At 39.5% G+C, this 24546-nt stretch overlaps 1 protein-coding gene across 1 annotated transcript in view; it reads right to left on the reverse strand.

Annotated features, from left to right (window-relative positions):
- The window catches only part of WDR72 (WD repeat domain 72), a 209115-nt gene extending 185966 nt beyond the window's left edge, over positions 1-23149 (reverse strand). Inside the window, exons 1-2 of the mRNA XM_033851701.2 lie at positions 22987-23149; positions 5738-5902 (exon numbers count right to left, since the gene is read on the reverse strand). Of these exons, the coding sequence (XP_033707592.1) occupies positions 5738-5890 (153 nt within the window). The 5' untranslated portion in view covers positions 5891-5902; positions 22987-23149. The remainder of the gene's footprint in view (positions 1-5737; positions 5903-22986) is intronic.
- Positions 23150-24546: the final 1397 nt, after the last annotated feature.

A 24546-nucleotide genomic window follows, 5' to 3' on the forward strand; every position in this document is an offset into this window, starting at 1 on the left:
CATTATATAATTATTCATAATTCTAATTAGGAATGCTGTTATATTATGTTTTTGCTGTACATAAGTTTCAGGAAAACTGATATATGGCATATCAAAATCCCCAGGATAATAAACTTCTAGGTAAAGGAACTGTGTTATACACATTTTTTTTGGTTTTGGTTTTGCATCTCTCATGAAACCTAGATGATTGCTGGACCTGTTTTACAACATCTAGGTTTTGAATACAAATAAATCAGTGTTGACATTTATTACGCACAAAATGTGCCTCAAACAATAGTAGCATATTTATGTGCAGATTTCAGAATTCAGAAATGAGTTTACAAAATAATGCAGAGAAAATATTACCCTTTTTGTAACCATTATAACGCCTTATTTGAATTCCTGCCTCAGAAATAGTAAAAATTAACTTATCCACATTAGAAATAAAATTTTAACTAAGCCAACTTAGTTAAAATGCCATTGTAAAATGCCAACTTTTTCTCCTATGTGTGAATTTTAAAAATGACACCAAGGACTAATTCTTCCATTATCTCATGTGTGAAAGGAATCTGTTCCTCATAATCCAACCATAACAATAAGAACAAATTATTTCATAACATAATTGTTCTCTGCCTTCCTCTTATTTCTATATTAATCAGAATTATTTCTTTAAAAGATCTGTTATCAGAATAAAGTTCTAGTGCTACATAGAGCATTTTGCAGTTGGTTCTAATCACTTACAATCCAAGTTCTCTACATTCCTCCTGGGAAAAACAGGTTCCATCTCAGAAAACAACATATTATCTTTCCCTATCATCACACTTGGGAAAGCGTAATTCTATGAATTTAACCCTTGTCCTATATATTACAGGCCAAATTAAGCAATGAATCAGGGCAAATCAAAGATACTCCTCCTCCAGAGAAAATCCACTATGGACAAAATGTCAGAAGAGAACACCATTGCCTTTCATATGAAGTCTTCATTCTGCTACTAAATCTTCACATGTAGTTGAGTGAGCTGTGACAATTCACTATAACCTCCTCATTTTATCACACATTCTGCTGTGAAGAATAACAAAAACCTCTACAATCACGCCTAGTCGTTGCCATGATGAAATCCAGGAAAACTTTACTTCTATTCGTGGGCTCCACCTTTATGAAGCATTGGTCCCCCTAACTCCCACCATAGCACAAATAGAAAAGGGAAAAGAACACACAACTTGATGAGCATATACCATATTCCAGGCACTCATGCAACTATGAACAGGGTTTAATCCCCATTTCACAGTTGAGGAAATTAGGGCTTGAAGAATAGAAGTCATTTGCCCAACACTACAGAGTCGGTAAATAACAGACCTAGATTTTGACCAAGACCTTTATTCTTTTTCTCTACTCAACATTGCTGTTCTTCATTTTGTCACTGTTGTGTTTCCTTCTGAGTATAAAACAGGAAGAAAAATAGAACATACCGATACTATAAGAGAATATACCTGAGAGAATGTTCAGAGTTCACCTTTTGCTATGCTCACAGGTATGATGAATGCCAGCAATCAATACCAAAAGGCCCAAGTGACGAAGTTCCTAGCATGGGACTTGCAGAAGCTCCCCATTGGCAGACCTCACAAAGTTTTGGGGAAAGCACAGGGCTTTGGGAGTCAGACCCTGAGCCTGGAAGCAGAATGCTTAACCTAAATACGTGATGAGCAGCCCAGGACAGGGAGACATTTATTCTCCAGCTCCCCTGCACCCCGCCATCCCACCACCCATGGACAGGGAAAGTCTGAGATGTGTACACAATCCCCTAATGAATGCTTGGATACTCCAAGATGTACAGACCTTAAATCAGCTTCTTTCCCTCCCTATTCCTATTCTCTAATCCTCTCTATTTCTTATACAGAAACATGATACTCTCATTCTAGCAGTCCTACCCATCACCCAAACCCCAAATCTGGAAGGTATCTTTGGCTGTTCCTGCGCCTTTAGCTCACAACCAACTGGTTTCTGAGTTCTGTCCATACTCTCCTCTTAATATCATTCCAGGTTTCATCTCCTCTTCATTCCCATTGCCACTGATTTAGTTCATAGTCAAGAACTTTCCTGACTACATTACTGTAGAAGCCTTCTGCCCAAAGTCCCTGGTAGTATGGGACTTACCTCATCTCCTTCTCCCTTCAATGTGCCCTTAATACCAAGTGATATTCTAAATTACAAATATAATAAAATAGTATTATGTCATCTCCTCAAAATCCCTTAATATTACCACTGCTTTTAATTAGCACAAAGTGTTAGCGATTGCTAGTTAAAAAAAAAAAAAAATCTAATCTCCTCAGCATGTTAGATTCCACGTTGAGTCTGCTCTGTCCTTTCCAGATGTGCCTATCACCTCTAATTTGCCCTTTATGTTCCAGGTCTGCTCAACTACTTTCACCAGTTCCCTGAAGGCAAAATAGTCCCGCCTTCCACACACACACTTATCATTCTGTCTGCAGTCTCCTCCCACCTGCTTTTCCTGTTCAAGTCTGATACATCCTTTAGAATTCAGCTCAGGTATCACCCTCAGAAAGTCTTTCCCTTGAAGAGCACACTTCTCACTGATTAGGATGGCTATTAAGAAAACAGCAACAGCAATAGAAAATAACAAGTGTTGGTGAAGATGTTGAGAAAATGGGAACACTTGCACACTGCTAGTGGGAATACAAAATGGTGCAGCCACTGTAGAAAACAGTTTAGCAGTTCCTCAAAAATGTTAAAATAGAACTACCATATAATCCATCAGTTCTACTTCTAAGTACAGCCCAAAAAAGTGAAAGCAGGGACTCAAACATATGTTTATACACCCAGGTTCATGGCAGCATCGTTCACAATGGTCAAAAGGTTCGGAAGCAATCCAAATGTCCGCTGAGGAATGGATAAACAAAATGTGGTATATAAATACAATGGAATGTTATTGAGCCTTAAAAGGGAAGGATATTCTGACTTATTCTATAACATGTATGAGGACATTGTGTTTAGTGAAATAAGCCAGTTGCAAAAGGATAAATACTGTATGACTCTACTTATATAAGATACAAAGTAAGGTCAAATTCATAGAGACAGTGTGTATCCCACCACTTTACAGCTTCCTAATTACATGTCTGTCTCCTACACTAGACTCTGAGAAACCTGAAGGAGGAATCTACACCTGTGACAAAAAGCATCTGTGTACTTTGTCTAATGACTGCATAAGTGAGTGTCCTTAGGTTTGTTTTTCCACTTTATTTGGTGATGAGTGAGCGTTTAAGACCACAGACCGTGATTATTCTCTTACCTAAACCCTTTTGGAGAGGGGAAGAAGCTTTCCACATTTAGTACAAGGAAGAAAGAAAGAGCTCCCAGTTCATTTTACACCCCACCTCCCTGCAGTGTCCTTCTCCCCTTCCTACTGTCTTCCCCTGCTATGCCCATCGGCCCCAAGCTGCCCTACAGCCACTCAATCAACCACGTGGTCATAACCTCTCTTAAAATCTCTCTTGTCTTCAAGGCCTCTGTTCTTCTTCCTCTGGCTGAATTATTCCTTTATCTATATATTTTAAAACAAAAATCAAATTAAACTACTAAGCATTAAAATATCAGTGATGGAACACCCACTTGACTATCTTACAGATACCAAGAGGATTTGTTGAGAACTCAAAAATGCCCTGATTTTTGAAAAGCCTAGAATCTTCCCTGCTAATAGTTGACCCATTGTCATGTAGGGGCAAGATTCAAAGGAAAAATAAGAGAAGGTGTTCATTCTTTCTGGTCCTATGATTAGCCCTAGAAAATCTTAAGGAAAACTCTTATGTGGAAAATCTCACACCCATACTCATCAATATCTTACTTGTGTTACTAACTTTTTCACAATGTCCTCACAGTGAACTTCCAAAACATAAAACTAATCCAATCTCCTTCTTAAGTCTTCTCAATGATTCTTCTTGTTCCTTACACCCCTGCCAATCTGATTCCCATTCCCACCTCATATTTCTAACTGTGATTTCTCAGTATCAGCAACTATTAGAATTTGGGGTGGAATAATTTCTTTGCTGTGAGGGGCTGTCATGTGCACTATGGAATGTTTACAGCATCCCGGACCTCTGCCCACTAGATGCCAATAGCATCGCCCTTCCCATTGCTCTAACCCCGAGCAGAAGACTTGCTCCTAAGAAAAGCATGAAATAACTATTCCCACTGAAGATGAAGTACAGACTGACCCCCACAAAGAGCACCCTGTATTATAACATAACTGCACCGGCAGTTACTAGCCTATGTCCTTCCTCTACGACACTGCGACCAGTTGGGCAGCCAGTACCAGGTCTTCTCATTCACGTTTGAACTCAGGTTCCCACCGTACTGCCTAACTTATAAAATGCAACCAATAAATGCATGTTGAATAAATACCAGGAACATACGTAAAAAGATATAGATGCTAGGATTCCAAATTTCTTAAGCTTATAGCAACCTACATATTACAAGACAACTACTTCAGCCAGGAAACACTACACTCCAACATTAAAAAAAGTAGCAAGATAGTTTAAGCCATTTAGGATCTTAAGTTTTGACTGTAAGAGATAATAAAGGCAAGGGCCAATTTCAAAGCTCAGCTGTTGCAATAATACCCAGTCCTTCTTTTAGGAATGTTCATAAACATTGAGCTGAGCTGGTCTGCTTGCAGTTTTTGGCAGTCCTGTAGTGTAACTGCTCAGTGATGACAGATGTTAATTAATTACACTATAAAACAGAATTACAATTAATTGTTAATTTAGGTTTTAAAGTGACAAACTTTAAAGGCTAAAAATAGTCTTTGATCTTTAAAAGGCTTCCTAATGAGGGCAGTATACTTTAAGTACATCATTAGTTTAAGTGTTCAAATTAGGTCTAGAGGCTCCTAGAGCTAAGCAAATATCTATTCCAATATGTTAAATGTTTATGAGTTGGGACAAGGACAATTAATTGCTAATCAATGGGCCAAATCCTAGGTGAGGTCAGGTTCTGAAATAGGAGGACGACAATAGTAAATTGGATTTAGAGCTTTTCGATGTGACCTGTAAAAATCACAGGCAAGCAGAGACTAAAAGAATGGCAAGAAGGGGCTTTCCTGGTGGCGCAGTCGTTGGGAGTCCGCCTGCCGATGCAGGGGACACGGGCTCGTGCCCTGGTCTGGGAAGATCGCACATGCTGCGGAGAGGCTGGGCCCGTGAGCCCTGGCCGCTGAGCCTGCGCGTTCAGAGCCTGTGCTCCGCAACGGGAGAGGCCACAGCAGTGAGAGGCCCGCGTACCGCAAAAAAAAAAAAAAAACAAAAAAGAATGGCAAGAAGGCCAAACTGGCAGAAACACCCAGATAATTTAAATATTACTCATTTAGTTAATAGTGGTTTTCAAGGGTGCCCTTTGTTTAGATTAATGAGCCATAACTTTTAGAATTATACTTACATGTGCGTAGTTCAGTTACTTAAACATGTAATTCAGGATAAAAAATAGTAAAACTCAGCATAGCTTAAAGGATGATAACACTTAACTGGTAGCTAAGATTGGTGCTATTCATAATATAATTTTCACATATGATCTTGATCCATCATATAATACTTCATTTTTCCAAATTCAAAAGTAAAACCCATTTATTACTTTGGTAAGTACCTTTTTAACAACCATGCAAAACTTCCACTGTCATTGCAGGTATAAAAAGCACGCTGTGTTTACTTTATGAGCTCTATCTGCTTCAATAGTAATAGTTTTCACTAACCTTTAGTTCAGATGAGAGATTCCAGAGGCAGAGTTGACCCTCTTGACTTCCTGTCACAATCATTTGCTGGTCATCAGTGATCATGATGGCAGTGATGCTGTGAGGAGGTGCCTTCCTTCCCCAGAGTGCCACCGCCTGTAGGGAGGACCTCATGGTAAAGGAATCCTGGACACATAGAGATGGGAAGACGTGTACACAGTTATCATTTGTAAATTTTGAAAATTGATCATCTCATAAATGTTTATGATGACACAAACTTGAACAATGTGTTCTCCGAGAGCTGTGGAGAAAGGTGTGTCCCCGTCAAATAGAGAAGAATGTAGTCAGACATTGAAATTACCATGCCCATTGTTAATTAGTCAAAGAAGAATGATTTTTATTCCAATTCTTGATGATTGATGCTAACCAAGAGAAGGATAGGAATAGTCTACCCACCCCACACCCAGCTCTGACTATGGGTGACCTTACCCACACCAAAGTCCAGCTAGGCCTTTCAAGAAGAATAGAGTTATCTACACACTATAATTTGAAGACAACTTTGCAGACTCTCTTTCCCCAGAAATGTCACCTCATCTAAGTAACAAATATCTGAACTTTGCTATTAAAAAGTAAATATTTTTGTAAGCGTATTAAAATCCTTAATAGTCATAAGATTCCTGACACATCCAAATAAGAAAACAAAAAGCACAAAGGTCAAACCACAAGAAATCAGATCTCAACCAGAGTTCATCGTGAACAGTCCAGATTGCTAAATGTAGTAAAAACAGATCTGGTATTCAGAGACCTAGATATAGGGCTGCTTTACTACTTATTACCTTTATTTCCATATTATAACAGTTGTATGCAGTAAAATAAGGATACCATCACCTACATTGCCTACATCTCAGTATTCTTATGGGGAATAAATCCAGCGATGCAAATAAAAGCATGTAGGTATAATTATACGTACTATGCTATCATTATACTACTCATAAACTATAATCTAGAATTTCAGGCAAGAAATGGCTTTGGGGATCATTAATCTGATCCCCCTCACTTACAAGAAAACTAACAATGAGAAATAGATAACTCTTGGGATCAGTTCTAATTCTGAGATTCTGAGAGACTAAGCAAGTACAGTGAGAATAAGTAACAGATTAAAAGGTTGCACATCTCAGAAGTCACGTTTTTCAGACTTTCTCTCTCTCTCTCTTTTTTTTTTTTTTCGGCAGAAAAATTTTAAAATTAGCCCCAGAAACTTGGTGCTTTGCTATCAACAGGAGAGAGAGAGTAAATCCATGTTTTCTGAGACCCTGTACAATTCCCCAGAAATGTCTAATCAAAAATAAACCTCAGGGGCATCCCTCATGGCGCAGTGGTTAAGAACCCGCCTGCCAATGCAGGGGACATGGGTTCTAGCCCTGGTCCGGGAAGATCCCATATGCCCCAGAGCAACTAACCCCGTGCGCCACAACTACTGAAGCCCGCGCACCTAGAGCCCATGCTCCGCAACGAGAGAAGCCACTGCAATGAGAAGCACGCAGGCTGCAACTAGAGAAAGCCCACGAGCAGCAACAAAGACCCAACACAGCCAAAAATAAAATGAATAAATTAAAATAAATAAACCTCAAAGGACAAAACAGTCTATTGTAGAATCTTTAAGCTAGAGGAAAAGTCTGTGATGTGGAGAAGAAAGGCATGCCTTTGACAGAAGTATACTGTCCCATTTCAAATAATTATATGTCTAGACAAGTTGTAAAATCTTTGAAAAGGGATTATAAACCTCTAACACAGCCCCCAATTTATAATTATATTCCAAATTTGAGTGCCTGAATGATATTTTGGAATGTCTAAAACAAAACTATGGATAGATGTTTGCAGGCCCTTAAATGATTTCTAAATCTGGCTTAATTGAAAACAATTTAAAATAAACAGTTCCATTGGAGGGAAAAAAATGGACATTAAAAAAGAAACATTTCCACAGACAGGGATAAAATTACAGACTATATTATAAAGGTCAAATAAATTTCCCTCATTTGGATCTAGTCACAGTACCAAGTCACAGTACTAAGTACAACATTTTAGATTCTGATATTGTATTTTGTTACTTATATAAGGAATATGATCAATATTTATTATATAATCAATATAGCTATCAAAATAATTATATAAACACACACATATACACACATACAAACTTTACTCTTAAGTGACTTTCAGATAATTTCTACACAAGTTTTTGACTGCAGCCTACCAAAATATCACAATGAATTCTTAGAATGAGATAAATGGCCTTCAAGAAGCTCACAGCCTGCAGGTAGAATACCTATGTAAATGAATTACTCAATTATGTAGCTGTATATATATATCCCCAATTTTTCCGAAGTGGCTTTATTACTATGTAACATCACAGTACAATGCTCTGGACATGTATAAGTGCTATACAGATAAGAGTGAGGTGTGACCTATAAGGGATAGCTGGTGTTCCATCAGCTTTCCCATCCTTTTGATTTTTGTCCCTTTCTTCAAAAATAGTCTCTCAGAACCCCTTTCATATACATATTTATTATTTTGTTATTTTTGAATAGTATAATGAAAAATAATTTTAAGAAAAATCATTATTTTAGATCTAGTAATTATTAAAGTAGGTATTATAAAGCTGGTTTTGATACAATTTAATTATATATAAAGACAAATTCAATTTATACCTAAGAATGAAAGACATAATATTAAATTTAGATGTGTTATTTTAATGTTATACATTTAAATATAGATTGAAATTTAGGTACATATCAAAAAAGACCAAAATTGCATTCGTGACATAATGCTTGGATTTCCTACCTTTTATGGTTAACAAAGTCAAATGTTCATTTTTATAATTTCCACATTTTGTTTTTCTGAATAAGAGAGAAGGTTTCAGACTGTTATTTGCAAATGGTATTTAGTCATTCAAAATACATGAAGTTTGTAGATATTTTTCCTTTCTAGAAAAAGCCATATTCAATAAGATCATTATGATTCCCCCCCCCCATTTTTTTTTTTTTTTTCTGGTACGCGGGCCTCTCACTGTTGTGGCCTCTCCCGTTGCAGAGCACAGGCTCAGCGGCCACGGCTCATGGGCATAGCCGCTCCGCGGGATGTGGGATCTTCCCGGACCGGGACACGAACCCGCGTCCCCTGCATCGGCAGGCGGACTCTCAACCACTGAGCCACCAGGGAAGCCCTAGAATGAGGCAGTAAACTCTTATAGTGCTGATGAGGAATTGAAGGAAAGGTGATGTGATTTTCCTAGAAGAACTAGAGAGTCTTCTTGTTCTCTTAGAACTTATGTTCTGGGGAAAGTAACTCCTCCATTTCCCTTTTTTGTGTTCCACTCAGGTGGATAGAAATACAAAGTTTCTGATTCTAGGTTGATCATTAGGTTCTATCCAGCATACCACCATCTCCATTAATTTAATTCAAAATATATTTTATTGTGAAAAGAGGCAAGAAAATATAATAGAAGGAGTCATAAAAATCTTGGTCTTTTTCCTCCATTAATAGCTAGCAAATATTCCTTGATCCTCAGTTTTCTCAACTACAAAATGGGAAAAATAATTACCTTGCAGAACTGATGTGAAAAGAGGTGAGTCTCTACAGAAAATGCTTATCATAATTCTTTGTTCATAATTGTCATTCAGTAAATGTTTATTGAATGAATGAATGAGGAAATGAATCACTGTAATTTTACACTGTGGGCAGACAGTGTGACTATCAGTTTCTAGCAATGCCTTTCTCAGTGTGAGATTTCCTTCCATTCTTTTAGAATACTGTCACTACAGTTTCTTTTCTCAAAACTCCTGTGAACTTATACTAGAACATTTGGCCATAAAAATGTACATGCTGGCTTCCCTGGTGGTGCAGTGGTTAAGAATCTGCCTGCCAATGCAGGAGACACGGGTTCTAGCCCTGGTCTGGGAAGATCGCACATGCCGTGGAGCAACTAAGTCCGTGCACCACAACTACTGTAGCCCGCGTGCCCTAGAGCCCGTGAGCCACAACTACTGAGCCCACGTGCCACAACTACTGAAGCCCGCGCACCTAGAGCCTGTGCTCTGCAACAAGAGAAGCCACCGCAATGAGAAGCCTGTGCACCACAGTAAAGAGTAGTCCCTGCTCGCCGCAACTAGAGAAATTCCACGCAACAAAGACCCAACACAGCCAAAAATTAATCAATTAATTAATTAATTGATTTTTTTTTAATGTACATGCTATTATTACTTCTAAAATCTGTGATGATCTTTTAATCAACAACTTCAGGTAATATTAGGGTCCTCAGATTTAGCGAATAAAAATACAAGATGTCTAGTTAAATTTGAATTTCAGGTAAACAACAAATAATATTTTTAGTGTAAGTATGTCCTAGATAAGATTTGGGACATGCTTATAATTTTAAAAATTGACTTTTTTATGGGACATGCTTATAAAAATTATTTATTGTTTATCTGAAATCCAAACTGAACTGGGTATGCTATAGGCATCTTAAGGCCACTGGCGACCCTAAGTTGCAGCCAAAAGGGAGCCTTGAAGATCACTATCATCCCCCTCCCTCCTTCTACAGACAAGAGAATGAAAGCTCAGGAAAATTGTTTACTTGGCCAAAGTAACCCAAGTAGAGAGTGGCTGAGTAAGAACTGGAACCTGGTCTCTTAAGACTCCACCTAGAACTCTCCTCCTGCACACCATGACAAAGACAACCCAGGCTTCCCCACCAGAGAGTCTTAGTGACAGGCTAAGCAAAAGTCTTTGTGTCGGTATTTCTTTAAAAATAAAAAAACAAAAATAAATAACAAAAAGCAAATAGTCAAGAAAAACAACAACAATAAAACCTCTTATCCATTCAGGCACCAGTGTGGCCTACATCGTCTCTAAAAGCTGTGCTAATGCTTCCTGGTCCTTTCTCCATAATTACGAGAAAGCACTAGAGAAGACAACACACCATTACAGCCCCCATCTTCCTTCTCACCTTCGTCTTCTTCCCTGTAACAAGTTGCTTTTATCTCTCTGACTTGTCTGATCTGAGGCTAGCAGAAAAATAAATATGAGGCAAATGGGGTTTTGTGGCTGGTGTCTACTGGACACTGGAATTGTTTACCTTGTCATAAATAGCTCTCTTCAGGGACATGCCCTGACACTGAGTCTGCCTCGCCAGCCTCAAACACAAAGACAAACGTCAAACCCCTTTACTGAGGACAATCAAAAAATACAAAGGATATACTCCTCACTTACCGTCCATGAATTCTGACAATAACCTCCTGACCAAAGTAAACATCTGTGAGGAAAGTAAAAATAGTATAGCAGTTCATAATACAAGCTTTGGAATAAAACAGATCTGGGTTTGAATCTCATATCTGCCTCTTAACAGTTCTGTGGCCTCTGAATCCCATCTCTTAAGTGGAAAGGAATCCTACTTACTTTCTTCAAAACTCATACTTAGGAACTGTGAGAGACACAAATAAATTGCCTCATGATTCTCTCCTTCAAAGAAGATAACTTGGTCATCTTGAGCCCAGAGGAAGTTTCGTTACCCCGTTTTAAGTTTAGGTTAAAAAAGCTTGGGGTTTTAACATGCATCAAATTGTACTCTTGAAATGAGTGTAGCTTATTGTATGTAAACTATTCCTTAATGAAGCTGAAAAAAACAAATAGATTGGAAATTAGAATAAAGCAGTTTGTTGGATGTCAGCTAGCTAGTCAGTGGCAATAAATTGGGAGAGGACAAAGCGGGGCTTTATGAAGCAACAAGGAATAGATGTAAGCTGAAGAGAAACACACCTGGGTATCAGGGTAGGCCAGCATGAGAGCTACTTTAAAACCGGGAAATGAAGTAAGAAGCTTCAGGCATCCATGGGACCTAAGGGTTTGTGCTCATCTGGTCTCAGCAGAAGCCCTATCCCCCAAAACCTGTTTGTTTGCAGATGCTCCCAAAGCAAAAGGTCTTATTTAATCAACAGATTGTAATCAGATCATTCCTTAGAAAAGGTAAAAAATTGTTTCTATAAAGTCATAAGCTGCCCAAGGCATATCTGAATAACATATAAAAATCCACCTGGTTTACCCAGTGGAGCGTGACAATTTCAGAATTAACCCCTAACCAACATCAAAGCCAAGCTCCTCCAAAAATGTTATTATTGAGTGATTAACTGCTACTTAAGAAATGCTAGAAAGTAATGTGTTTTAGGTAGGGAATACCGTGGTAGGCAAAGTCAGTGGTAAAATAACCCAGAGATCAAGGGATGAATTAGACAGATATGCAAAATAATCTCTGAACTCCACACACGCGTGATCTGGAACAAGTATAAAACCAAACAGCCAAGAAATCACATCCCTATCACTACACGGATGAGGTTTCCATCACAGCTTACAACTCTGCCAGTCTTGTGAGTAAAAGATTACAAAGTATTACCTTCAAATTTCATCTCCTTGTTTATTTATTATTTTTATTTATTTTTTTTTTGCGGTACACAGGCCTCTCACTGTTGTGGCCTCTCCCGTTGCGGAGCACAGGCTCCGGACGCACAGGCTCAGCGGCCATGGCTCACGGGCCCAGCCGCTCCGCGGCATGTGGGATCTTCCTGGACCGGGGCACGAACCCGTGTCCCCAGCATCGGCAGGCGGACCCTCAACCACTGCGCCACCAGGGAAGCCCCATCTCCTTGTTTATTAAGCTGTAGAGCAACAGATTTAAAAGAGCCCCATTAATGCCAAGTGTGTTCCATTTACAGACAATGTCGAACAGATGAGCATTTGGCCAGAAAAAGAAACAGGAGAAAGTCAACTCATTTCTTTCTGGGTGGCTCCTTCACTTTTGAAAAAATTTTAGTTTTTATTGAAGTATAGTTGATTTACAATGTTGTGTTAGTTTCAGGTGTACAGCAAAGTGATTCAGTTATATATATATATTCTTTTTCAGACTATTTTCCCATAAAGGTTATTATAAAATATTGAGTACGGTTCCCTGTGCTAGGTCCTTGTTTATCTATTTTATATATAGTAGTGTGTATATATTACTCCCAAATTCCTAATTTATCCCTCCCCCCAACCCTTCCCCTTTGGTAACCATAAATTTGTTTTCTATGTCTGTGAGTCTATTTCTGTTTTGTAAATAAGTTCATTTGTATCATTTTTTTTGATTCCACATATAAGTGATATCATATGATATTTGTCTTTCTCTGTCTGACTTACTTTATTTAATATGTTCATCTCTAGGTCTATCCATGTTGCTGCAAATGGCATTATTTCATTCATTTTTATGGCTGAGTAGTATTCCATTGTGTACACGTACTACATCTTCTTTATCCATTCCTCTGTCGATGGACATTTAGGTTGCTTCCATGTCCTGGCTATTGTAAATAGTGCTGCAATGAACTTTGGGGTGCATGCATCTTTTCGAATTATGGTTTTCTCTGGAAATAGAGCTCCTTCACTTTTATTTATATTTAGTCAAATGAACAATTTCATGGAACTCAAATCCTCTTGTCTAAAACCTTAGTTTTAGGCTTTAAGAAGTGAATTTTTTTCTTTTTAATTATGCTACATTTAACTCTGAATATTTACAGTCCAAGTCATTTTTTTTTCTTAACCTAGAGATATTTAACATGAACAGAAAGTCTCACTGTTCTAGTAGTCCACTCTTAAATAAATTCAATGAATAGTTAATGAGAACCAAATGTATTCTGGGTAGTGGGCTGAGCTGCAGAGAACACAAAGAACAGAAAAACACAATCCCTGACCTCAAAGTACATACGACAAAGTAATTTTATGATTAATTTTAACTAAGTATTCCCACTATTAGGCAATTGTTTTGACGTGTATGAACTCTGTAAACGTATTTCCAGTCTTGAGTCATATTTTTCTTTGCCATATCTAAATACAATCTGTAAAACAATTTGCCTATTTCTTTAAATTAACTCATTTTATTTTTATTTTAAGTATTCAATTAAAAATCAATTGTTATATAACTATTTCTTTAGAATTATCTTAATGATTAATAACCATATAAAATCATGGGACTTGACAGGCTGGTTAGATTTTTTTTCAAAATGTACATTAAAATAAATACTTGTCTATTAACATAAATGTTTGTTGTGTACTACCTAAAATCACACTGGGAAACATGTCTCTAATCCAGTCCCACAGTCAAATCTTTTCCTCTACCCCCTCATAAACCTCCCTGCAACCCAGGCAACTCCTTACACCCCAATACTCTTAGTTGATGACCCTTCCTTCCAATTAACCAAGAAAAACAAGCCACTTACACAAGAACTTCCTCTCATCACTTCAACATATCATATCTTTTCCTTATTTTTAGCTTATTTTTCTAAGATATGCATACTAATCTCCTATGATAACATTTTTATCATTACCCCAAATTTCATCTTCTGTCACCTCAGTTACTCCTTTTATTGACCTTTATTTCTTGTGTTTCAACTGGTCTCCCTTTTCTTTGGCTCCTTTACCTTTACTTACATGCATTTTGTTTAAAAATGTTTATTATCTATTTTGTGCTAGAGACTATGCAAGATTCTAAGAATGTAGATAAGAATCTCCGAACCTCAAGGAGCTCATGGGTTTCTAAGAAGACAAGCACATCCTGAGTCACCAACAATATGATGAGTGCCTTGTAAGGTAAATGCAAGAATGTTTGGGGAGAAAACACAACTGGAGCTTAAGATCAAAGATAGAAAGGATTTCCCCATGGAAGTTACTACCTAAACTCAGATCCCAAATATTATACACTTATCAATATTATATATGTGCTGGTTTTGTGACCCAAGAAAGTCCCTAGTTACTTTAAACTTTGTTTTCCTTATCCATAAAATGGTAATAATATTTACCTAACCTGGCTGTAATAAGACTAAGGAGATAGTATGTACCCAGTGGTGAAGCCCTAGAGTTAGTCAGCTTGGATTCCAATGTCAACGCTATTACTGTATGTTCCCGGGTGCGTTACTTTACAACTGTGTATTGGATTCCCATCAATAAAATGTAGATAAATAATAATATCTATCTAATAGATAGATATCTAATATCTAATAGGGTAGATGTGAAAGTTAAGTGGTCTAATCCATGGAAATCATTAGATAGTAAACATTCAATAAATGTTAGCCACTCTTATCAGAAAGCATTTTTAATCTCAAAATTTGTGTCTAAATCCTGTTAAGTAAATAGTAGAACAATAAGTGTAATCCTTGTCATGTATAATCCTTCAGTTTATCACAATTTACAATAGATCCCAGCTATTCAGTGAATTAAGCAGGGGAGACTAAAATAAAATGTGAAAGGTACCAAATTGGCAAAGTAGAACAAAATCTACCATCTTTCCATGGGTTAGGAGTTAAACTGAACTCACCCCAAAATTCGTATGTTGAAGTCCTAACTCCCAATACCTCAGAATATGACCTGATTTGGAAATAGGGTGATTGCAGGTGTAATTAATTAAGTGAAGATGAGGTCATACTGGGTTAGGGCTAATCCAGTATGACTGGCATCCTTATAAAACAGGGAAATTTGGAGAAAGATTCACACAAGGAGAGAGCCATGTGAAGTTGAAGGCAGAGATGGGGTGATATTTCTACAAGAGAAGAAATGCCAAAGATTGTCAGCAAACCACCAGAAGTTAGGAGAGAGGCATGGAACAGACTCTTCCTCACAGCCCACAGAAGGAACCAACCCTGCTGACACCTTGATTTCAGACTTCTAACCTCTGAAACCATAAGACAATACATTTCTACCATTTAAGCCACTCTGTTTGCGGTACTTTGTTATGGCAGCCCTAGCAAGCTAATATACCATCTGACAGATTTTGTTTCTTCCAAGTAAGAACATAAATCTTAATAATGCATATCTCAATTTTGGAGACAGATACTTAAACTTTACTCTGAATCACACAATTGGTCATATACCAAATTCTGTTCTCTACTTCTTTTGTGTAATAAATCTTCTTTCCATCCACATTATAGGTTCCCTGAGGAAAGAATATACTCATTTATTAACTCAACAGGTATTTATTAAATGCTCTACTAAATGAAAATGAAAAAACACAGGCTCCTGATCTCTAGGAATTCACAAGCTACAAGTCAATCCATAGGTAGGTAATAACTGATGCAAAGTAGACTGTGATGAGTTTTCCTGAGGTACAAGAGCAAGGAGCACTTTGCTCCCATGGTTGTGGATGGTGCATCCATTATACCTAAGCATCTCTCTTAGAAAAATTCTGCGTTTTCCCATGGACCAGTTGTCTCCTTCCCTAACCTTGAATCTATTCCCCTTTTCCCATCTTTAGCACAGGCTGACATTGAAGTCAGTCCACTGCCATTATGATAATCCTTTCCTCGCAGAATAAACAGATAGAAGGCACTCCTACAGGCAGGAATATGAACCTACGTATACACTCCTGTTTGGAGAAGGCTCCCTAATACCCAGGATTCCAGTGTTTACTGACTCTGCCTACAAAACACGGATGCTTCTGCCAAGGAAGTCTTTAAGACCACCCTCTGACATTCCAGGATCTGAGCAGAAATGTGGCCAAAACAGACTTACATCAAGAAGGCTTATGGGTGCAGAGTTCCATGGTGGTTTAGAGGGAGTGGTAGAGGAGGGACAGGACTTGAGGGTCATAATCCAAAGGAAACTTAGCCTTACTGGAATATTCAGTTCTCTAAAAAGATATTTTCTGGGACTTCCAGCCCATTTCAGCTGGAATTAATTCAAGACACAAGAGGTGAGCCATTTACAACCATTCTTCTCACCTCTGTGGATTTTCTGTCAGGAGCAGACAAATCCTACCTCTTTTTTTTTATATTTCTCTTCCTCACCTCTTTTCATCATTTTCCTTGTCCTGGCTCCCCCTACTTTCCCTTATTCCAGATCATATCCCCACCTTGTGCCTTAATTATCCTTTCCAAGTCTTAAGACAAAATATTTTCAATTCGTGTTCACTAAAAGACATTCTAGACATGGTGCTGTGCTGGGGGTTTTCCCATACATTATCTCATTTGGTCGACACACCACCATTAGTCTTATTACGAAAAGGAGGCTTGGCAAATAAATCTAAATCCCTTGAATAGAATTATATCCCAGATTCGTCTGACTTCAAGGATCATCGCACTCCTCAAACAACTTGAGAGTGAGAGTACACAGTGATGACTCCACTACCTTGTTTACAGTCGTGCCAGTCCACTTACTCATTTAAAAACAAAAAAAATCAGAAACAACTTAGGTCCAGCCGCAGGGGTGATTAAGGTGCCACATCACTCTTTAATCTGTGGGTAAATGTATAAATAGATTCTCTCTACTTAATCTGCAAAACCTATTCATTACATCATTACACGTGTGAAAGTACCTGCATGGGCAAGAATGTTTTCCAAGCACCAGGACTTCATACAGAAACACCAACAAAAAGCCCACTGTAACACTGGCATCATGGAACAAGATTCCTAGTATAAAGTGATATTTCCACACGGCAGTGATTTCAAGGCAGTGTATGTCACAAGCGGTAGCTGAGGGAGACAGGGAAGGGCTTGGCTGGCTACAGGCCAATAGAAACCAGGCAAATGTAGCCCTTTCTAACATATCCTGGCTTCTGCTTATTCTAAAAAAAAATGTCCCTGGCAGGGGGGATCCCTCTTGTCACTTCTCTGTTGGGTTTCTACTGACTGAAGAAGTCCCTGTCCGGTGATATCAAGAAATTCTGTCCTTGGGGCATAAATAAATGCCCAGCTCCTATAGTTCATGGGAGTATGAGAGCCTGAGAGGCCTGGAATCGATCCAACCCATTTTAACTAGCAAGAAACTACCTAGTAATACCTTGTTTGTATTTCTTGGAGGAGGGACACAAGAAACACTTATTTCATTCCACACAATAATTCACCACAATCAGAGGGAGCACAGTAAGGGCAACACCATCTCCCAGCTGCTGATTACATCAAAGGCTTGCAGCACAAATTCAATTTTATGATGTTAATCTCGGCCTGCCACTCAGAAATTTTCTCTGAGGGATATGATTTTTCTCTGGATTTCATTTTAAGAATGATTTTCTTCGTCCACAATCAATAAAGATATGTTTTCATCAAAAGACTCTATCTTGGTAGAATTCAATTGGCTATTTCAATCCCTTTTGGTGACACAATATTAATTAAAATAGTTTATGTTGCACTTCAGCTGGAAAAAGAGGCAGTGAAAATAGCAGCTACTCAGAACACATGTTCTGTACACATCAACATGGAGGGCAGAAAATAATTTTCTCTTTCTCCAGGCAACAGACATTAGCTATTCAAGAGAGTTGCTCTGACTTAGTTTATCTCTGTGCTCTCACTGAAATTAATCAAAAAAGAAGCTCTTTCTTTTGTATATTTTGTTCAACAGGAAATTGAAATGCACATAAAGAAGATGCTTCAAATTCTCACCTCCCAGTGATTCAGGAGGAGCAAAAATAAGTGTCTGTGCCTCTGTGGCATATTGGGCTATTAAGAATCACAGTCACTGTTTCTCTTAACTAAAAAAAATTATGATGCTATTAAAAATTTTTTTATTTTCAATTTCTAAATAACGATTGCAATTGAATACATTTTATTTCTCCAGAGGAAATACAGAATTAGTATAGAGTTTTTCACACTTAAAAAAAGAGGAGATGGGCTTCCCTGGTGGCGCAGTGGTTGAGAGTCCGCCTGCCGATGCAGGGGACACGAGTTCGTGACCCGGTCCGGGAAGATCCCACGTGCCGCGGGGCGGCTAGGCCCGTGAGCCATGGCCGCTGAGCCTGCGCGTCTGGAGCCTGTGCTCTGCAACGGGAGAGGCCACAACAGTGAGAGGCCCACAAACCGCAAAAAAAAAAAAAAAAAAAAAAAAAAAAAAAAAGAGAAAATTATGAAATGTGCTACAGAAAATGAATTCTGTTTTAACAGTGATTTTGAAAGTGGCAGTCAGTTCACTTAACAAATATTTATGAAGTACCTACTGTGTGCCTGACTCTGGTCACCATTTGAGGTTCATATAATCTCAACTGGAGGCTGGAAATCTGAATTTTAACCTGCTCTCCAAAGACATTCTTACTCACATTTGAGGTGAAGAACTTAATCTCATCATCCCCCATGTACCACACAATTAATGAATATAAAAATCAATTGATAAAATTAAAGCAATATTCACTGAATGAGTGACCAAAAAGAATAACTCCCTCAAAAAGTTCTTACTCAGGGCCTGGTCTGCATGACCTAGTGAGAATGTCAATACCTGGCGGGCCTAATCTGGGCCTTCCACAGCAAACAGGCCTTGTCTGGCCCCTAACCTACTGTTTTTCTCTGCGATGACTAAAGCTTAAAGTAGTTAAATTCTTTTTCTATCTACTGCTGTCTGAACGAAACATGGAAAGAAATCTTCCATGTTCTGTAGGACTTTGCAAGAAAACTACCTGAGGTCTTTCCTTTTGAAATCCACTTGGAGAAAGGGCCTAAACAGGAAAACTCTAGGTATTCAGTCGTTGAGCAAATGTGTACATTGTTTACAAGAAGGGATAATTCAAGATGATTAAGTTAGAATGTTGAGGCAAAGTCTTCCAAATTTAAAATTTTAAGAGCTAACAATACCAGAGAAAAATCACAAGAGGGTAAAATCCTCTAACAAATTCCTCCCCAAATGTTCAATTTGCAATTTGGTACTCCAAAAGAGCTAACACATTATCCAGATCCCCTCCCCACAAATTTTTTTTCTAAGCCTCACTTCAGTTGCTCAGACCGAAAACAAGGACTAGAGCAGGAAGCAGGCCCTAAAATGGTCTGAGATCTTATCATGTAAACACAGGAATGTTAACCTTTGTCTATCAAAGAACTCTCAGTGTGGTGGAACTCCTTTTACAGAGCCTGGTCTGGCAATATAGGCTGAAAAACACAGCTGGAGTTGAAAGTAAGCCTTTAGTGGTTGGGAAATAGGGGTAATGGAGGTGAAAGTATAAATAGCTTCATACTTCATTCTAAACAACAAGAATAGTTACAACACCTCTTGGTCTGTTTTTTATAATATGCTTGAAATTGCTAAATCCCATATATACTCAAGGCTGGATTCCTGTTGTATTTTCTCTCATCAAGAGACTAAGACGGGTGGAGGGAACCACACTGGTTGACTGTCACCTGTGTGTCAGACAGCCTTGTGTTTTCTAGGCAACGAAGTCTTCCAACAAAGTTGTGAGGTGGACATTCTAATGGGAGAGACTTGAAAATTAAATAAGCACCTAACAGTGTAAAATAATATACAACCCTCATTTTATGTTTGAGGAAACTAAAGCTCAGAGAAGCAATTTGCCAACATCCTGTAGCCAGGAAAGGATGAGACAAGCATAGGGATACTGTGTGATGATTTGCATTTGTCATACTCTCTCACCCTATACCTTTGAAGACACAGAAGTCTCCCTTGGCCCAGAAGGCTCTTCCTCATCATTTCTTCCTGGCAAACTCCTATAAAAATGGAACCTTCAAAACGGGAACTAAAATTTAACACCTTTAACTCCTTTGAGCCTCCCCTGGTTGATACACAGCACTCCTCTACTCCCAGCCTTCCCTTTTCTACCTTTACCAGAGCTCTGATCACTCTGATCCAATGCTTCCTGTTACCCGAACTATACTATGAATGCTTGGAGGGCAGGAAACTCTTCCTTTTTCCTTTGCATTTTGCTGGCAGGTAGTTTTACCTATAACAAGAAGTAAAAAAATGTTGAGGGGGAAGTCAAAAATTAATGTATTTGTTACAAGTGAATGTGATATGGCTTCAAGAGTTGCCTCTTTTTTTTTCTTCTCCCAGACAAATCAGCTTGAATGTAACTCTGTCTGCACAAGGAGCAAAAGGCAGACATAGAAAAATGTCCTTGGCCATCAACATGCATTCTATTCCTATTGAAGCAGCCTAAAATCTTATCAGCTTTCTGGGCCCTTAAAACTCACCACTGACTCAGAGGAAACACACATTCAATTTACCATGAGATTGACTGGTTCAATTAATTACAACTCCCTCATCCTGTACTTGATTATTCTTTAAACATTCATATATAGGACTTTAATTTTTCCAGGTGAAATTTTGTCTTGTTAAAAGTAAAAAAGGAAGGAGGTCAGTGTTGGGAAAAGATTTTCTAACATTTATCAACTATCAAGTTGGAGACACTGCTATTTACATTATTTGCATCACTTCATTTGATCTTCATAATGACCCTAAGCATTATTGTTTTCTTTATTCTAAACATGAGGAAAATGAGGCTTGGAGAATATAAATAGCTTGCCCAAGATAAGAGGTAGAAAACCAAGACAGTTTCAGGAGTCTCCAAATCTCATGCCCTTAACCACTGCACTACCTTGCTTAGGTGGGGCAGGGGCATTGCCCAACATGTTCGGAAGCCCTTTGGAAATGAGAGCAAACTAGACGAGATATTGCTCTAGAGCAGTGATACCTAGCTCTAGAAATGAGGAGTTGCTTTTTATAGAAGACTTCAAAGAGACCCAAATGTCCTTTAAGACCAAACAGAAATTTCTTATTTTGAAGACAAAAATAACACACATAAGTTAAAGGACTTGCTGGTACCCCAGAGTTAATCTGGGGACTTGCAAGGACTTCAGAGATGGTCTGGTATGAGAACTTAGACATATTCTTTTAGTCTTTATCCCTACCTCATCTCCCTGCCTCCAACTCAGTCTAGAGCAGAATTTAATCTAAAAATGTTATGACTGGGGAAGAAATAACTATACATTCAGAGCAGAGCTCCAGAGAAATGTCTATAAAATGCATGGACAGAATTCTTAGCATTCTCAGAGACGCCTGCATACTGTAACACTATTAAATAACAGAAAAAAAGTGAACTGTCAAGCCACAAATAAATCTGAATGAAGCAATCTTGAAACTTTGAAATATTCCTAATACCATTATTTTCAAGGTTCCATAGAGTTATTTAATAACTTATATATACTTCTATTCCAGTTGGCCTCTATAAACTAGAACCTTAGGTTTCTAAAACAGTCACTTCATTGGATAGAGACTGTTAATGCAAGATTTCACACACAGAGAGTCTTAACAGTTGATATTTTATTGATAAAATAATTATATTAATAATTTTAAAACATCTTCCCCCAAAGTAGTGAGAATATTGGAACTCAACAGAGTCCCAATTTTTGCGGTTTTTAAAAAATAATATTCACTTTACTAGATGGTAGCATGGACAGAGTTTCCCTTTCTCCTCCAGCCCTTTGCATTCTTTACAGAAAACACTGTTGGTGCATTTTAATATTGAAGGAGCTAAAGGAGGGCTAAGGAACAAGACCCAGTTAACCGCAAGTAATGCATGACAAAAGAGGCTGCTTTCTTCTCTCCTGGCCTTTAAATGGTGAGAATTCAGGAGAGTGGAGACTAACCCACTGTGTGTTGCGGGGCAGGAGAAGCGAGGGTGGGGGGTAGGAATGGGTATGAAAGAAACAAACAAAAATTTCTAAACCCCTTTCTTCAGGTAGAAAATTCCCAACATGTGACCTAGTCTCCAAAGGTGACCTTGAACTCTTTTAGCATTAAAACTGCGAGGGGGAGGAAGACAAAGTTAAAGTTGCTATACAGCAATGTTGTGTTTGCATCTTAGAAACAGTTTAGAAATGAACACAGAAATGCTGTAATCGATGAGGAAGGCGGAATAAGGAAGCACCCGTCCGCAAGGGAGTATTACTAGCACTTCATCTTTGCCAGATTTTCGTCAATACAGACATCACCCCCTTGATCTTCCTGTCCCTCGTCCAGCTTTTCAAGTGACAAAAGTGTTGTGTCCGTAACCTTTATTGCTGGCTCAGCGGCAGGTGCACAACAAGGAAAGTTTTCACCAGATCTCCTGACGCGACAGGTCTCAAGCTGTCACACCCTCGCCAGCCGGCGTCCACCGGATCATTTCCCCAGCTACCGGACTCAACTTAATGAATTCAACTGACTCCAGTCCCAGAGAAGTCCGATTTCCGAGACCCAAGAAACTCTCTCAGTAGTGAATGGCGGGTCTCTAAAAGTATCTGGGAGACTACAGGCAGGAATGCTAAGGCCCTTACCTACCCTCCGCCACCCACCACCCCCCCCCCCCCATAGTCGAAAGGACCAATTTGATAGGTGCATGTCTTCGGTCACTACTGATGCGACATCTGGACGAGAGAGTAGAAGAGAGAATTTTCCACGTGCAAGAACTTGGAGCAAAAGAGATTATAGCAACTGCTACACGCGCTCACCTTCCTTCCCCGCCCCTCAGTATCCAAATCCCCGGCCTGAAGGCGGGAAGCCGAGGGCTGCACGAGCCTAAGGCCGTCAGAGACCCACCACCTGGGACAGACGAACCCAAGCCGAGCCGGGGGTAGGCCGCCTTACCCGAGCCTGGGTGCCCCAAAGCAGCAGCGGCCCAGCAGCCTGGCAGCTGGGCAGCAAGACAGCGGGACTGCCTTTTGGGGCCGGCCACGCCCCGACACCACTCCCCCACCCCGACACCACGCCCCACCCCAACACCACGCCCTCCCAACCGCGGACGCCACGCCCGGCGCCCCACCCTCACTCCGGCCCGTGCTCCGATTCTCGCCTGCAGTCACGCGGTTCCCTCCTGCTCTCACTGGCGTTAGTGGCTGGAACAGGCCGGTCCTCGGGCGTGGAAGTGCTCTGTCCTTCCAGGGCTGAAGAGAGTTGGAGTTGAGGTGAGGAAAATCAAGGTAGGCCAGGTGTCAAGGACCCTCACCCCGACACTGAAAGGGACTGGGAGCCTCAGGACCTTTGATAAAGGAAGGGAGGAAGTTCACCTCCATCCGCATCCTCCCAGCAGGGGAGAGTGAGAGTTCAGGGAGCGAGAAAGGGTGGAGAATTCACCACTGAAGCCAACGTCCTGACCTGCTCTGAGTGTGCCATGTATCACAACTGACCGGGTAGCTTAGAAAAATGGGAGGGACAATTTGCTCTTCTCAGGTTTCTCAGTTATTTTGTTTAATCCTCCACACCCTGTGGGCAACTTAGTCCTGAATTCTAAGACTCCTGGAAGCAGGTGGGGACAGATTTTTTTTTTTAAACATCTTTATTGGAGTATAATTGCTTTACAATTGCTTTACCATGGTGTTAGTTTCTGCTTTATAACAAAGTGAATCAGCTATACATACACATATATCCCCATATCCCCTCCCTCTTGCGTCTCCCTCCCACCCTCCCTATCCCACCCCTCTAGGTGGTCAAAAAGCTGATCTCCCCGTGCTATGCAGCTGTTTCCCACTAGCTATCTTTTTCACATTTGGTAGTATATGTAAGTCCATGCCACTCTCTCACTTTGGGGGACAGATTTTTAACCACTCCCTTTTCACTGATACCTATCTGGCTTCCCAAATACTAAGGATAGTTGGCCAGGCCCAAGTCAGCACAAGTTCTAGGTCTCCTCTGAGGTCAAACTTCACATACCTTGGATCTTCCTGTGTGAAATCCCTCCGAGGAGGACACTCCTCTCATCTTCATCCTCTGAGCTGGGTTAGTTCCTATTCTTGGTTCATCTGAAACCTCACTTACCCCATGCATGTTAGGTGTTCCTGCTGTTCACTCCCAAGATGTGTCATTTCCTCTGTCATAACACTTGTCATGACTTACTGCAATTACTTGTTGCATGGCCTCCCCTGCTTGACTGTAAGGTCTGTGAAGACAGGGACACCAAGCATGTAGTAGATATTGATAAATAATAAATATAGTTGACCAATGACATGCATCTAACAGTCACCTGTTAAGGTGACCACAGGCCCCAGTTCTTTAATGAACTTCCCTCACCTATT

Source organism: Tursiops truncatus, chromosome 2, assembly GCF_011762595.2.
Source record: "Tursiops truncatus isolate mTurTru1 chromosome 2, mTurTru1.mat.Y, whole genome shotgun sequence".
NCBI lineage: Eukaryota > Metazoa > Chordata > Mammalia > Artiodactyla > Delphinidae > Tursiops > Tursiops truncatus.